The sequence below is a fragment of the Seriola aureovittata genome, chromosome 3, assembly GCF_021018895.1.
Source record: "Seriola aureovittata isolate HTS-2021-v1 ecotype China chromosome 3, ASM2101889v1, whole genome shotgun sequence".
NCBI classification, from domain to species: domain Eukaryota; kingdom Metazoa; phylum Chordata; class Actinopteri; order Carangiformes; family Carangidae; genus Seriola; species Seriola aureovittata.
The window spans coordinates 302,099-319,241 of NC_079366.1; the positions used below are offsets into that span (position 1 = coordinate 302,099).

Sequence of the window (17,143 nt, forward strand, 5' to 3'; positions counted from 1 at the left end):
AATGCACCTTAAGAACCCATGAAGGCGAAGCGTCACATTGGTGTGTGTGAAACGAAGCTTTGAGCACCATTGGTCATGTGATTTTGATAGAACGCAATCGAGCTTCGATACAAAGCTTCACTAAAAAAAGATTCTTTTTTTGACACAGGCCTCAGCGCTTCAGTGTCACGGGTAATATCACTAATCACATGTACGGTGTCAATTTTATTATATTTTAAAAAGTAATATGATTGACTTTTTCTAAGCAGCTTTAGTTAGTGAACTAGATTCCTCCCTACAGTAGATTTGCTGTAGTTCAACTTCTTCAGGTGTGAAGAAACTGGTAGCTTTCAAAGTAGCTTCACCAGCACTGAAAGCTGTCATATAAACATAGTGCAGTGAAAAGTACCGTATGTCCCTCTGAGATGTGGTGGAGAAGAAGTATGTAGTTATGAATGACATTAGTCAGTGCTAGTACCTCTAACATGTACTTTGTATTAAGTACTTTCCACAACAGGTTAAAATAAAATAAGATACAAACATTTAAGTACAGTTGGTGGTTAAAAATGTGACATGACAGAAACAGATTTTAGGTGCAGATAGAATGTGCAAATAGATAACAGCCATTTATTAAATGTATGTCACTGTCCATTACAAACACATCTCAAACAGCAGCCATCAGTTAAACAGAACCAACACACTCTGTCTGAGGAACGGCGGTCAGTTTTTAATGTAGTGTCTACAACACATCTACAGTCTGTTTCATGACTAATATCCGTTGACCGTCACAGCTGACTCGCGTACTTCACACCAGTGATGTCACACCTTCAGAAAAGCAGGAAAAAAAAGAGGTCGACATGAGAAACACAAAAATCATATGATGTTTAAAACTTATGTGCAAGGACTGCAGCTCCAAAAATCATAAAACTATAGAAAGTCATGATCACGTGATGGCAGAATAAAAACTGAGTCAGTGTTTTACACGAAGGACTTCACAACTATTTATAATGATTTAACCCTTTATTTAAACAGCTCACTCACTTTGAGCTATGCACAAGAATAAACATGTAGAGTTTAAGTTTGGACGGACAGAAAATTGCCATTCGTTTTAATTAGAAAAGCTAAAATAATCAAGTGAAATGAGTTTTCTGCAGCTCAGTCTGGACCCAGTTAAACACAGTGTGTACATGTGGTGCAGCTGATGGTAAAACATGCTGTGACCTGACCCTTAAGTTCTGCATTTACATGAGAGCAGAGGAAATGACACGGCTTCAGCAGCAGAGCCTTATAGACTAATTTAGCGTGGGTGGGTGGATGGATGGATTGATGGATGGATGGATGCTTTATTTATCCTGTAGGGGAAATTCATGTGTCCATTAGCTCACGGGGGGATTTTAGCAGACAAATGACAGACTAAAGGTTCTGTAAATGTGATTTTAAACAATAATACAGCACAAACTATTTTCTATCGACGAATGGAGCCGGAGGTGTGGCCGACAAAGCATTTAAAGATTGAGGTAGTGATCCGGTGAGGAACGGAAGGGAAGGATCCAACTTATCTTCAGCCTGACATTTGTTTTTAAACTGAGCAGTTTACTGGAAACCTCATCTTGGCTTATAAGTCTCAGAGAACTGTACCACATATATCATCTGTACTGTCTGTATCTGTATCATCTGTATTGTCTGTACCATCTGTATCAGTTGTATGTGTACTGTCTGTACCATCTATATCATTTGTATGTGTACTGTCTTTATCATCTGTACCTGTGTCATCTGTACCTGTATCATCTGTACCATCTGTATTGTCTTGACTGTATCACCTGTACCATCTATACCATCTGCATCTTCTGTACAGTCTGTATCTGTAAGGTCTGTATCACCTGTACCATTTGTATCTGCCATCTGTATCATGTGTGTCATATTTACCATTTGTATCATCTGTATCATCTATACCATCTGCATCGTCTGTATCATCTGTACTGTCTGTATCATCTGTACTGTCTGTACCATCTGCAGCATCTGTACACCTGTATCATCTGTACCATCTGTATCATGCAGCTCCATCATCCACCACAGACTCACCATGGGAGTACTTGCACTGTTTGAGTGCCTCGTTGAAGCCCTCACATAAACTCAAGTCAGTCTGGTTGGTGGCACAGTCCAGGAATTGTTTGACCTCAAAGTGACAGGGGCCTGTCTGGGCAGGAGCAGGCCGGGGGGGCTCCTGGAGCGAGATGAGCAGGGAAAGAAACACAGCATATGTCTCAGTCAAAATCTCACATTTCACAGCTGGAATGAGTTCAGTGTCTCTTTTGAGTGCCGGCTGGGAGCCTTTTTTCTTTTTTTTTTCCCGTAAATTAATACAAGGCAGAATGATAGGATGATATTGTCTGCACCAAGGGCAAGCACTCCATGCTGACTGTGACTGAATGATTTATTTTTTGGATAGTGTATTATTTATTCTATACTTTATCTTATATGGACAACACAGTAGCATTAGAACTGACATACATTTATGTATAAGGACCACATAGCAAAACACTACAACGTTCAGTATAAATAAAATGTTTAATACACGTGTAATAGTGTTTACTGTCTTTACTTTTAATCTTTTTATACCAAATAATGTTAAATTATGGTATTATGGAAATGATAAGGTTTAGTATAATTATATTGAATAATTTAAGTGATATGTAGCGTACATACCTGGCATTTCATCAGTCACAAGCCATTAAAGTTCATTGTATGGACATGTAGAGTTATGGACACACAATTGACACTTTGTGACTCTTCCCAACAACAAATTATCAAATTGATAGGATACAGAGACAAAGGACCCTACTCCCACAAACAGTCCATGCTTTTAGGATGCCAGAGAGACACAGAATCAGACCAGAATCAGTATCATTAAGGTGTGAATCCTGGCCTCTCTGTGCCATGCATGAACACACACACCAACCTCCCTTCCTCTGTCCCTCTCTAGATAAGAGTTATAAACTACAACCCACATTCCAATCCTGGGTAGTGACCAGCAAAAACACTCTTCACAGACACAGATCTGAGGAAGAATAAGTAATTAAACTGTTCTGTAACTCATGAGATGTTTCTATGTAATAGTTCAATCCCAAACTTCTATCCTACAGAATGTTTGAAATGTAACATGTAGATTTTAAGACAATGTCCTTCATGTGTCAGCATCCTTCACACAAGGTAACACACACTACATGACATCCAGAATGTCCATATCATTATTACTACAGTTAAAGAACTGCTGTGTAATCCACATTTATAGACTATTAGTTTAAGGAAATGTTTATATTGTTTTTTGATTCATTCCAGACTTGAAGGATGTAATATGATATCAACACTCTTATTACTCCTGTCTGTCATTATTAGTGCCATTAGGTTTATATGTTATTAGTGCCACGGGTGCTCAGCTCCGAGGCACTCCTCTACAGCTAGAATAGCTGTAAACTATGAGCACCCAAAGGAGGAGTGCAAATCACTTTTTCTTCAAAGTTAGAGTGAAAGCGTCAGTTGGCTAGAGTGCGTGAAGCAGTAAAAAATAACCTTTATTTTTATTTTTAACTCGAGCTCACGGCCAAACCGTAAAAAGGAGACAAATAATTCTTTCTGAAAATGTAGACATAGTTGTTGGGATTCATAAAATGTAACTTTGACAGGCAGGGTCTGCACAAAATTTAAACGGGGGTGCCGAGTCCGGCAGCAATACCTGTCTCACTCTCATTGACACCTAATGTAATCGTCTTTTTTTTTCAAAAGAATCTCTCTCTGTCTTCGCACTGAGCTTACGCACTCATTTTAAGGAATATCTGAATAAAATAGAGGCTGTAAGAAACTTCTGGTCTGTCACGGTCTTTTCGGTTTTTGAAAAGAAGTAACGGTTTTCTCATAATTTGCAGTTGTTTTGAAGCCATGTAGAAGCCAAATTCTGGGCACATTTTCACATTGCCATGGCAACGGCAGCTCCTGACCTGTGTGCGTGCGCCTAGCAACCAGATAACCAACTCTCCAAGCTCTGCTAGCTTTACATTAGCCGCATGTTAGGTCTTAAATTACATTTAGTTAGGTCTTAAATATGTAAGTCCATTTACTGCTTCCTTCGTTGCTTTTTGTTTTGTATTGTTAAAAGAGTGAATGAAGTTGTGACGGTCTCCGCTGAGACAGAGGAGAGGAGAAGCTACTAGCCCTCTCTCGCTGTCACTTCTAGTCGCGTTGCTCTCCTCCCCAGTAATGTTAAATTTAGCACAGAAAAAAACATAATAGTGGTAATTCATGTTCATGGGATTTATTAACCCTCAGGGGTCCCTCTGTCCTTTTTTGGACATTTTCTTCACTTTTCTTTTTTGATTTGCTGATCATTTTGGCTGTGTTACAGCTGAAGGTATGGATTTCTGCAAGAAAGTGTCTTTTTTGACATATGTTTAAAATCTAATGTCAGTTACTGTTACAGGTTTATTATACACTGGTAACACATTTTGTACCCTCTGGGGTTCCTCGCGTCCAAAAAAGGACACACAAAGAAAATGCTATAAAATCATCATATATCAATATTTTTTTCTGCTTTTTCTTTTGCATACATCTCTTAAACCACTTCAGTTCTGCTCAAACCTATCAAATGTTTATTAGTTTTCAGGATTTTAACCCTTTAAATGCCAGTTTGAAGACATGTTGCCTTTTGTTTTATTAAAAAAAAACAATACAGAATATGAGATATTTCCCACATAATACATGATGGAGGGATGTGACATTGTTTTATATCAGAGTCTTTTATACCAAGACATTTCTCAAAACCAGAATATGATCAGGGTGACCTTTGAACACTGGAAATAAATCATGTACTCATCCCGGCAGTAGCCCCCGTGGCACTCAAAATTTCCCTGGAATTTTCTAGTTTCATTTAATGTCTTGTGGTCATGGTGGAAGACGGATGTGCGAGTTTATAGGTAAACCCTTAAATTAAACTATTCAAAAGTTCTGTGGAAAATTACTCTCTTCTCCAAGTTGAAACAAAGGAGAAGACAGGTGACACCCCTGAAACATGTGCCAGCCCCCAGGGGACTGGTGCGCGCACACAGTTGTGATCAATTCACACATTGCTAAGACAAGAGAAGCTAAAGCCCAGCTCTGTAGCTATGTAAACTCTTAGCTCGAGCTGCTAGCCACAAACTCATGGCTCTTTTTGGGACTTTTTCACGTCGCATAGTGGTCACTACAGTGGACAGCTATTCAAAAGCTGTTTTCTTGAACATGCATGGGTTTAGATCGCCAGGTTGCATATCAGCCACTACAGTGGACTCTTGTGAGTCATCGCATACACTGCCACCCATTGGCCAACCGTGTTTAGTGCAACATTTTTTTGTCAACACCAAGATGGCCGACGAAGTAGCAGGAACGTCAAGCAGCTCAGGAATATCCACTAAAAGCTTCTACAGTAGGAGACCCTGGCAGGTAAAAAAAATATGACAACATCAAGTAACATCCTAGGAGTAATATAATTGTTAAAATTTCCAATGATTGATTTTACATTGGGCGGAAATTACGTTTAATCACCCATCCACTAAATTGGACATCATGCATTGCTGGCTATATTTCAAGTACAATTCATACTATTACTGCAGCTTTGTTGTGCTTGAAAAAGCTTCATCTGCTTTAACTTTTTGGTTGTAAATCAATTGATTTAAGTAATAAGAATGCAACTTGAAGTATTAAAAAAATAAATAATCAAAAATAATGTTTTTGTGCAGATTGTCCCATTATGCGAGTAACAGTTAGTGTCTTTATGTGTTGTAGAGCTGTGCAGAGAGTGCTAGAAAGGCCTACAGGACAGTGGAGCAAATACCATCTGAGTCAAGTGAGGAAGATGCTAGTGACAGTGATGATGAAGGGCTGCCAGACAAAGCATCAGCAAATGCTAGGATTAGTGACAGTGGAGATGAGGATGCAGAGGGAGATGAGGATGCAGAGGGAGATGAGGTTGCAGAGGTTGAGCCACCTGTCAGAGTTCAAGCACAGAAATAAAGCAGAAACATCTGGAAAATGAAAGACAACCAGTTTGAGGGAGACTTGCCTCCTTTTTTAGGAGGGTGGAAACTGAATGTTGAGGGAACATAAGCAATAGATTTCTTTATGCATCTATTTTCCCGAAAATCTGATCGATGACATGGTACAAAATTCAAACCTGTATGCATTCCAAAACGGAAAAGAAAATCTGGCCTTGACAACAAAAGAAATGAAGACATTTCTAGGGATGAATGGATCAAGAATGTACTGGTCATCAGAGGAAGGGCTTCGTCTTGATTTGATAGCAAATGCCATGCCAGTGAACAGATTTGAGCAGATTCTGAGGTTCATTCACTTTGTTGATAATTCCTCAAAGGGAGCCAGGAAATGTTGATAGGCTCTTCAAAATCCGACCAGTGTTAAATGCACTTCAGAAAACCTTCCTTTCAGCAGTCAATCCTGAAGAAATGCAATCGATTGACGAGCAAATGATTCCCTTCAAGGGCCGCTTGTCTCTCAAGCAGTACATCCCCAAAAAACCCAAACCCTGGGGTGTGAAGTATGGGTGAGAGCAGGGTCCTCTGGACGTGGCTGGACGTGGTTAGTGCATTGGGAATGGCTCCAGATATAGTCATGTGCCTCTGTTATGACATACAGCAGAAGAATCACAAGGTGTTTTCTGACAACTTATTTTGCACCATTCCCCTCATTCAGGTATTGCAACAACAGGGCACCTATGGCACTGGCACATGCAGAAAGAACAGGCTCCAGGGAACACAGCTGAAACTACAACTACAACTCCAAACAGAAGGAAGAGGAGCCTGCTCTGTTGTCACCAATGCTTAACACATCACTGTCACACGTTGGTTAGACAGTTCAGTGATCCACATGGCCTCTTCCTGCGCTGGCCAGTCCCCATCAGATTTGGCCCAGAGATGGAGCAAGAAAGAAAAAGAGATGCTTAACGTCCCAAGGCCTTTTGCTGTGAAGCTGTACAATCAGCACATGGGAGGAGTAGATCTCATGGATCAACTTGTCGCAATGTACCCCCACCGTCGCAAAAACAAACGGTGGTACATGAGAGTGTTCTTTCACTTCTTGGATGTAACCACTGTGAATGCCTGGCACCTCTACAGAATGTCTGGATTGGAAAACAAGAATCTTCTGCATTTCAAGTCGTCTGTAGCTCGTACGCTGATAAATGCAGGTTCCATCCAGACACAGAGAAGAGGAAGACCCAGTACCACCCCACCTGCTTTGAAGCGCAGAGCAGTGTCCAAGCCGACCCCTGAGATCAGGTTTGGCCCTGGAAGCCACTGGCCTCTGCTCACAGAAGCAAAAAATAAAAACAGATGCCATGATGCCGCCTGCACACGGAAAACCAAGTACATCTGCATGCACTGTCTAGTGGCTTTGTGCCCTGGGTGCTTTGCCAATTTTCATAGCAGATAGACTTTGTGAAGCGATGTACCAGTCAGTCAAACTGAAGTGACTGTACTGCTGAATTACATCTGAAAAAGAGTTGATGAACAATGTTGTTCTGTTACGTTTATGGAAAAGGTTCATGGAAAAGGTTTATGGAAAAGGTTCATGGAAAAGGTTTATGGAAAAGGTTCATGGAAAAGGTTTATGGAAAAGGTTCATGGAAAAGGTTTATGGAAAAGGTTCATGGAAAAAATGGTTCAACGTTTTTGCATTACATTGAAATTTTAAAAAAAGGTTAAATTTAATGCTATTAAAAATACAATATGTAATTCTACCAGAAGGGGCAGAGCTGGCTCTTTTTCCTCAGGAAGCTCAGGTCCTTGGACGATACCAACCATCCTCTCCACAACATTCTGGTGCAGCAAATATCTCATCTCACTGCGCTGCAGAACAGAGGTTCAGGAGATTCTTTGTTCCCACTGCCATCAGGCTATACAACACCTCAGCCAAATGAAGTGGACTAATCTAATTATTATTGTTTATTTGTTATTAACTGTTTTTATTATTATTATTATCAACAATGAGCTAATGGACACACGATTTTCCCCTAGGGGATAAAAAAAGTAGATCTATCTATCTATCTATCTATCTATCTATATCTATCTATCTATCTATCTAGGCATTTATATTGATACAGTTATTAATGTTCTAAATGTACAGGTGAGAATAATGAAGAGAAGTGACAGGAAGTGTCAGAGTGGACGATCAACTGCCAGGCAGTTTGGTAGTGTGACAACACTCTTAATAAAATCCTCTTATCCATCCGGCATGCTCCTCTGTTCTCAGATCTAAATTAATGCCTTAACTCAGCTAGAATCTGCCATCAGTATAAAATCTGACAGGGACCATGTTCTCCGAAAAATGAGTCCTAAGAAGACAAATCTGCATCCATGTCTTTATAGGCTAATCCAGTACTAAAATGACACAGTTAATCCAGCAAAAGGCAGACAACACTTCGTTCCATTTCCTGAATTCGTAATCGAATTTTATCAATTCGTTGTTGCATCCCTAATGTGGACTCTTTCAGCGCAGCAGAGAGAGTCGCTTTAACATGCAACGCTTGGACTTTGAGAGCCACTGAATCGTACTTGACAATTACAGCACATCACATAACTGATGAGTGGAAGCTAGACTCACCGGTAATGCAAAAATGAGCCATGCATGACAGCCACACAGGGGAAAACATAGCAGCATTACTGAGTGAGTGGGGATTGGGTGTAAAGATCCCGTTGTTGTTGCAGACAATGCATCCAACATGACTGTTGCGGTTAGACTTGCAGATATGAGCCATGTACAGTGCTTCGCACATAGTCTGAATCTCGCCTCGCAGAAGGCATTCAAATTGCCAACAGTGGTGTGCCTACTTGGCAGGATCAGACGTGTTACCAACTTTTTCAGATGCAGCAACGTAGCTAGCCACCAGCTAAAGCACAAACAAAAGCTGCTCCAGCTACCAAAACACAGACTGAACACAGACGTTATCACTAGGTGGAACAGTTCTAATGAGATGATAGAAAGGTTTTTAGAACAGCAACCAGCCATCTGTGCAGCGCTGCTTTCAACAGAGAACAGAAAGAGTGAAAAAGAAATCTTCATGTTGAGTGAGGTTGACATCATGTGTGCAGAAGTATTCAAGGGACTCAAGCCAGTGAAAGAAGCCCCCTTGGTGATGTCAGAGGAGAGTCTGCCATTGCTCTGCTTCATGCCAAGCTTGTCATGAGCACAGAAGAAAGCCCAGATGACACACAGACACTGAAGGACATCAAGGCTGCGATGGCACAAGATCTGGTAGAGAGAGACGCCAATGAGAACGAGACACTACATGGCAAGAATTCAAGAATCTACCCTTTCTCTCTGAATCGGAGACCAGTGTAATCTACTCCAGACTGATAGATGCTGTGGTGGCTGCCATAAAGAAGCAACAGAATGTAAGTAAACAAATTAATAAATCAGCTTGCTCTGTTTTGTTTGGTATTTACTTCGAACGTCAACAGAAGTGACATCATGCAGGAATGCATAGTGCACCTTTAATAGTTGCACTGGATAATTATGTATAAAATAGAAATGTGGAATAGGATGGATCTCGGATTTGAATTTTGGCTTACTAGTTTGATTTGATGTTTTGGTGTTTTTCAGCAGCAAGAGGAGGTAAACACTGAAAGTCCAGTGGAGGAAAAGGAGCTTCAAGAGGAGGCTGATCACCCAATTAACAACAAGGATGGCCCTGATCCAACCCCTCAGCAGAGGCGGAGCTTCCATGGGTGCACAGGGTGGCACCGGCCCCCCCTGGAACCTGATTGGCCACCCCGTGTGCCCCCCCAATTTTCATTGGCTTTTAATGGTGTCAATCATTGCGTAAAGGTGGATTCCAGTCACTGTTTACCAAAACGGAAACACGACTTAAACCTATATGACTGGGCTGTATAATGACAAGCTAGAGGGCTTTTAATTTGAAATAGCGTGGCGGAATTGGTGCATTCAGCCGAGTAGATACTGTAACTTGACACCACTCAGTCAGTCATGGTCAAGGACTTTCAGCCGGGTCCAACCAACGAGTCTGCGGCTGCCGCTACTGTTGAGGTAAGGACACACTATATTTAAGTTCTTAAGAATTGCATGTCTGTTTTTTGCAAACTACTGTTACACCTAATTTTGATTTCGTTTGCATGGGAAACTTGTGAAACAAGATGACCAGTGTTTTTACGTGGCTAATGTAACGTTAGCTTAATGTTAGCTTAAAACAGACTACAAAAAAGCAAGCGCTCTCAAAAATGAAGCTCTCTCATGGGGTGCGTGCCAAAAAAAAAAAAAAAAAATGAAAAGAAAAGAAAAGCCAGCACTCACAATGTCCTTTTAGAGGTTTTAATCACTGGAAAATCGGCAAACGACAGCAAAGGTCTTCATCAGTGAGGAAGACTACCGGTGCATTTTCCACTTTTCCAGTGACTATTAAAACCTCTAAAAGGACATTGTGAGTGCTGGCTTTTCTTTTCATTTTTTTTTAATTTCAGAAATCTTTCAACAAGAAGCAGTGAATGTTCATATAAGAAAGGCCAGTGTACATTCTGTTTGTTTTACTGAGAGGGAGAAAACCGAGAGCCTTTTAACTGCCTAAATACACTTATTTCATCTCATTTATTAAGCATTTAAAATGTGTATATTGTTTTACTGATGAGAGGAAGTAAAACAATGAGATAGCCTATTAACTCTGCCTAAATGCATTTATTTGGTCTCTTTATAAAGTATTTAATGTGTATATGTTGTCAACAACACGTGCTGAAAACAAAGTTGTGATTTATCAAAAGTATATTTCTTCAAAATGGCTGTTTTGCCTATTCAAGTTAAGGTGATGTGGAAATGGCAGTAAACATGGTCAAGAACATTATTTATGCACAAATTCACTCCTGACAATTTATGGATAAGACCTATTGTGAATTGGGTCCTGATTGTTTGTCATTTTTAAAAAGTGGGTCCTCAGAGAAAAAGTTGGGGAAACACTGCAGTAATATAAGGACTGTTGTTGGCAACAGCTGGAGTTGTTTACCTACCTCCCTGTGTGTCTCTCGGCCCAGCTGCATATACTATATAATTAATGTCGCAAAGCAGCACATGAAAACGGAGAGATTACTGTAACAGTGAACAACATTGAGTAATTTATTGCTTTTCATTGTGTTTGTAAAGGTGTTTTGTCGACTAGATAGTAAAAATGAAACGGAGACAGGGAGAGATCCACGACTTCTTCATAAAGAAGAAGCAATGTCAGAGCAGTGCAGGTCAGCCTGAGGAACGCAGGGAAGGTCAGGGTCAGCCTGAATGCAGCAGCCAGGCCCCATCACAGGGTCAAGGCCAGACCCATGGACCTCTAGGTGAAAATACAGACCTGAAGAATATGATTTAAAATGTCATATGAGTCATATGTATACTACATAGTATGTCATTTGTTGTTCTGCAAGATTTTACATTTGCTCAGTGAATGAAGTGACTAAATATCCTACTTTTATTTAAGCTTACTAAATTAAACTGATGCTATTGTGCACTGTGCAGTTTTTAATAGTATGCCTTTGTTAAACACTTGTACTTTATGCTATATTGTAAAAAGTATCATTTAAATGTAATTTTAGATATAATGAAGTGCCAATCAATACTTTAGATGCACCCTGGGAGGAGACCACGCAGCCTGATGATGCAGACGACAGCAGCGGCGGCAGCAGCAGCAGGAACAGGAATATCCCTGCTCAACCAATGCCAACGTTTGCTGCACCCAAAAGTCCCCAAGGTAGAATATTAATGTTATATTAACTAACCATGTAGCAATATGTGCATTGCTCTTTTGCATTACTTAACTGCTAGAATACAGTTGTCTCTTGGTGCATTTTGGGTGTAACAGGTAAAGCTTGAACACCTCAGTATGTTATTTCAAACTTGTCATTGTTTAAAGATCTGCTTCAGACATTATTTAAAATACTCTACTTTGAAAAATAATTTGACTGACCTGGTTTTTCTCGCAAAAGGTAAATTATCTTGTTAAAATCTTTAAAATTACATCTACTATTTTAGTTAGTTTTTAATTTCTAAAGGTTTCCTGGTGGACATCAAATGTCTCCTACCTCTCTGTTAAGCCCATTCTCAGTGTATGTGCACTGGAGGCTTCAAGTTCCCACATCACTCTTGAATAAGCTGAATAATTTCTCCAAACTTTTTGTGATGTCACAAATCATGCTCGAGTCCTACCCCTTACAATCAGATTTTCAATGAGCACAGAGAAACGTTATAATTTCTGCAGATGAATGTAAAAACAGTCTTCACGTGTCACATTCTGCACATACATCATTCTGCACAGTGAAGCTCAAACATGCAACTGTAGGAACAAGAAGAAAGATGTTTTTGAGTAGAGGGGGACTTAAACAATTACCTAGTTTTAGACAATTTCACCATTGACCATGAGGATTAGTTTCCACAGACTCATTTTGGAACTTTTTATATTTCCAGATATATCTCAAACAAGAGCTGTGGGCCCCGCACAACCGATGCTGAAAACCTTCCCACGAAGTCGGCACAGACAGGGTCGGACGAGGGCCTTCAACGCCACATGGTACATAGTGCACACCTGGCTTGAGTATTCACAATGCCAGGATAGTGCACACTGTTTTAATTGTAGGCATTTTTCGCTCCCCTCTGCGCCTGAAACAGTGTTCTCTCCTTAGGCACTGGTTTTTCAAACTGGAAAAAGGCCACGTATAAAGATGGAGGATTCCAGATGCATGCCAAGGCAGAGCATCATCTCAACGCCATGGTGGCATGGACAGAGTATAAGAGGGGTGTTGGGAACAATACATCTTTACTCCAGGCAATGGATAAAGAATACCAAAAAAAGGTGGAAGAAAACAGACAGTATATCAAAACAATTGCTGATGTCCTGCTGTGTACAGCCACCCAAAACATTGCACAGCGTGGCCACCGAGAGTCAGAGGACTCAGGCAGCAGAGGGAACTTTTTAGCCATTATGGAACTGATTGCTAAGCATGACCCTTTAGTGAAATGGAAAATGGAGCATAGCAATGCCAAATATACCAGCCACAGCATCCAAAATGAGATTTTGGAGGTGCTGGTTGAGATGGTACGGAAGGACATTGTTGAAGAGGTAAAACAAAGCCAGGCATTCAGCATCCTAGCTGATGAGACAAAGGATTTAAAAAAAGAAGAGCAAATTTCCTTAGTGCTCAGGTACTATTATGAGGGAACAGTGCATGAAAGTTTTATGCATTTTGAACATGCTGATAAGCTTGATGCTGCTGGGCTAACAGAAAAGATTGTGAATAGCCTCCAAAAATATGGACTGGAATACAGAGAGCAGCTGGTCGGACAAGGTTACGACGTGGCCTCAGTGATGAGCGGCAGACACAGTGGTGTGTCTGCAAGGATACAGTCACAGGCTAAGCACGCTTTTTATGTGCACTGCAATGCACACTGCCTTAATTTGGTAATTGTAGACACAGTGAAAGCAGTGCCAGAGGCGTCATGCTTTTTTTCTTTGTTGCAGCGCCTATGAACATTTCTGTCTGGATCGTACGTACACCAGAAGTGGATGGACATACAGCGCTCAATGTTTGAAGATCAGCCTCGAGAGTTGCCAAAACTCAGTGATGTTAGGTGGGCTTGCAGGTTTTATGCTTGTCGAAACCTTATGGACCGGCTTCCAGCTGTTCTCCGTGTCCTCCATGACATTGTCGAGGAGAACAATGGAGACAGGTGTGTAGAGGCGCGCGGCCTGCTTGGGCAGATAGACCTAAACTTCATTGGCCTTCTAGTAACTTTTCAGAGGATACTTGGAGACACCAAGTTTCTGTCTGATATGCTTCAGTCCTCATCGTTAGACTTAGCCAGAGCAGTTGACCTCATTCACGCACTAGAGGACACATTTGTGGGCTACAGAAATGAAGCATTTTTTGAGGAGCTGTGGTCCTGGACATTGCTCAGCAATGCAACATTAGCACCAAGAGCGTTTCCAAAAGGAAGCCAAAGACCAGCACTGCACTTCATGGAGCCATTGTCACATCCACAATTGGTCAGCGAAACATTGATGAAGGCAAGGACTATTTTTGCAAGACAGTTTTCTATCCCATCTTAGACACTGTGAGTGCAGAGCTAGCTTGCACAATACACTGCATCCACTTAATCTGCTTTCAGCTACCCTTGGTGAGTTTACTAATTGCACATAAGAGCCGGATGTTGATATGAATATAAACAAAGGTACATGTCCATCTGAATTGTAATGTTGACAGTGCAAAATTAAAAGGTTGTGCAACTTCCTTACAAGGTGAACGAGTTAATGTAGCCAATAAAAGCAAGATGAAGACATAAATACATTGTGTTACTGTACAATTTTAAGAGAAGTAACTGTTTCCACATAGTAATCTAAATGTTGAAGTGAAAGGTCAGTTTTCATTTTTGTAGTCGCTTTTGGGTGGCCCCGCCAGTGTGATTGTTGTTCCCCCTTGTGCCCCCCCCCTGAAAATAATCTGGATCCGCCCCTGCCCCCCAGCCACCCCTGAAGAGACCAAGGAGCTTATGTGCATTGGCTAACTTGCTTGGAGATACATTTGCCAAAGACAATGCTGCATCAAAATCTGCATGTGTTGCTGCTGCATCTGAGATTAAGAAGTTTAGAGAAGAAACCTCTTTGCCTCTCCCAGGAGATCCTCTTAGCTGATGGAGAGAACACGGACAGGAGTACCCTCAGCTATCTATAGTAGCGCAGCGTTTCCTGTGCATGGAGAAAACTCTCTCCTGGAGAACAAGTCTCTGTGGAGAGAGTTTTCTCCACCGCAGGAGACATTGTTACCGCACAGAAAAGTGTCCTGAAAGCTCGGCATGTGGACCAGCTTGCCTTCCTCCACAAAAACCTTGACATTAAAAAATAAGCACTAACATACAAACTGGAATGTGAAATCAAAAGGTCTGAGTATGTTTCTCTGAATTAATTTTTTGTTTACATTTACATTTACACATACATTTTTTGTTTGTTTTTTTTAGGAATCCTGCAAGCACTTTTATTTATTTAGGCATATCAGGAAATTCCTTTGTTCATATTGCACAAAAATAGTGTTATAATAATGTTGGATGTTGCAAGGACTATGTATATTTTTTATTTTATTTATTTTTTTATCGTTATAACACAATTTACAAATTTTATTTTCTGAATCTTAAGAATCGTGAAAGCACCTTTATTCTATTTTTTCAATGATACAAAGAGAAACAGATGGTATTTCCTTTGTTCAGAATTGCACAAAAAATTGTGTTATATTGGATGTTGCAGGGACCATGTATTATATTGATAACACTGTTAACAAATTTCATTTCTTAATGTTTATCTTAACCTTCCTGTACGCATTTTTGAGTTTTTTATAGATTGAGGCAGATGTTAATTCTTCTATTCAGATTGCACAAAAAGTAGTACTATGATGTAGGATGTTATACGAACTGTGAAATACAAATGCAGGTCCAACTGTTTTGAGTCTGAATTCATAAAAATAAACCGTATTTGTTTATGCATATAACATTTTGTGTTCTTCTACTAGGAGTTTTTTTAAAACTAAAGACTATTTTGGAAAAAAAAATTGCAATATATCGTCTTGCTTATAGTATCCTGATAAATCATATCGTCACCCCCTTTCGGGATATGTATCGCACAGCTAAAATCTTGCCAATATATAGCCCTATGTCCGATCACTCCACCTCTTACCTGGTAGGTGGGCTTGGCTGGCTCTGGACTGCTGCTGCCACTAGTGAAAGCTCCCGTGAGGGCGCTGCCGACAACGTGGCCCACGGCCGAGCCGACCGCCACCCCTGCGGCTGTAGTAGCCATCTGGGCCATGAGGCCTGGTCCCTGGGACTGAGCTGGAGCTGGGGCCAAGGAGGCCGGAGGTGGATGAGAAGGGGCTGGAGCATGGGGTGGAGCTGGGCTACAGACACAACAAAAGAGACAATTTCTTGTGTATAAGAGGCTTAAAGGAACATTACATAATCTACTTTGTCAGTGACAGCAACCTCTAAAGGACATGTGTCCTAAACTCTACAACCTTCACCGTCTCCTTCATCTCCACCACTTATGTAGAGGAAACACCAACCAGGACGGAGAAGGACAGACTCTAAACCAGGACAGAGAAGGAGAGAGGAGGACGGAAAACAGACTGTAAACCAGGATGGAGGAGGAGAGAGGAGGTCTGAGGAAAGACTGTAAACCAGGACAGAGGAAGACAGACTGTAAACCAGGACCTTCAAACACCTTCTGAAGTCTGACTCTGAGGTTTCACGTCATCACGTCCCTCCGGAGTCAGTGCTGCTCTCTAACAGGTGCCTGTCACATTACAGCTGAGGACAGAACACACACACACACACACACACACACACACACACATATATATATATGGATGGGAAAGCCTCACAGCTCCCTCTCTGCCTGAGGACAGCTTTTCTGCGCTGACCTTGTCCACACTTCACATGACGTCACATTGGCTCTGTGACCTCTGCAGCAGTGACCAGGCTGCACATGTCTTCAGCTGATGATGAAGTTATTAGTCTGACTGTAGATAAAATGCCCGGGCTTCATCGTCTGTGTCGAATCTGTGTGGAGTGACTCCCAGCCTCTTCCTGCGCTTTACACAGTACATGAGACTCGGGAAACGTCCCAACAGCACAGCCTGAGCCGGGACACTGGCCGTCAGGTGACGTGTTTACCTTGCTGGAGCTGAGGGGCGGCTGCGGCTTCCTCTCGCCATGTCTCACACCACAGACGGTCCCGTTGATTCAAACAGCCGACAGGTGACCGGGAAGTTCACAAGTTGATTCCTCTCTCTCTCTCTCACACACAAGCGCACCGCTCCGCAGTAGCTTCAGCATACGCTGCTGACCTTGTGCAGGGTTGCCGGTGCTACGCGCACAAATATCGCGAGATTTGACGTGATCTTAGCTCATGCTGTGGCCTGAGCATCTCCATCTGCTGGAGTGGAGAACTACCACCACCACCACAGTTTGTTTTTTTATTTACAAAATCAATGTTGAATACAAGACAATGAATGAATGTACAGAAATAAATAATATTCAACAAACGGTGGAAACGAGAACAGGCTCCAGCACAGTCAAGATTTGGAGAAAG

General features: G+C 41.3%; 1 protein-coding gene across 1 annotated transcript; it reads right to left on the minus strand.

Moving 5' to 3' along the window:
- Nucleotides 1-581: 581 nt before the first annotated feature.
- On the minus strand, nt 582-16,912 carry chchd10 (coiled-coil-helix-coiled-coil-helix domain containing 10). The gene is made up of 4 exons (XM_056371729.1): nt 16,726-16,912; nt 15,731-15,950; nt 2,062-2,203; nt 582-804 (listed from the first exon to the last, which is right to left on the minus strand). Exons 1-4 carry the CDS (start codon nt 16,764-16,766, stop codon nt 785-787), a joined length of 423 nt encoding a protein of 140 aa, XP_056227704.1. The 5' UTR covers nt 16,767-16,912; the 3' UTR covers nt 582-784.
- Between the last annotated feature and the right edge of the window lie 231 nt (nt 16,913-17,143).

Excerpts from the sequence above, each read along its gene's own strand:
- chchd10 (XM_056371729.1), bottom strand. The coding sequence starts at position 16,766 with ATGGCGAGAGGAAGCCGCAGCCGCCCCTCAGCTCCAGCAAG. Across the intron at positions 15,951-16,725 it reads CGCCCCTCAGCTCCAGCAAG|CCCAGCTCCACCCCATGCTC; the intron begins GTAAACACGTCA and ends TTGTGTCTGTAG. Across the intron at positions 2,204-15,730 it reads CAGCCAAGCCCACCTACCAG|GAGCCCCCCCGGCCTGCTCC; the intron begins GTAAGAGGTGGA and ends ATCTCGCTCCAG.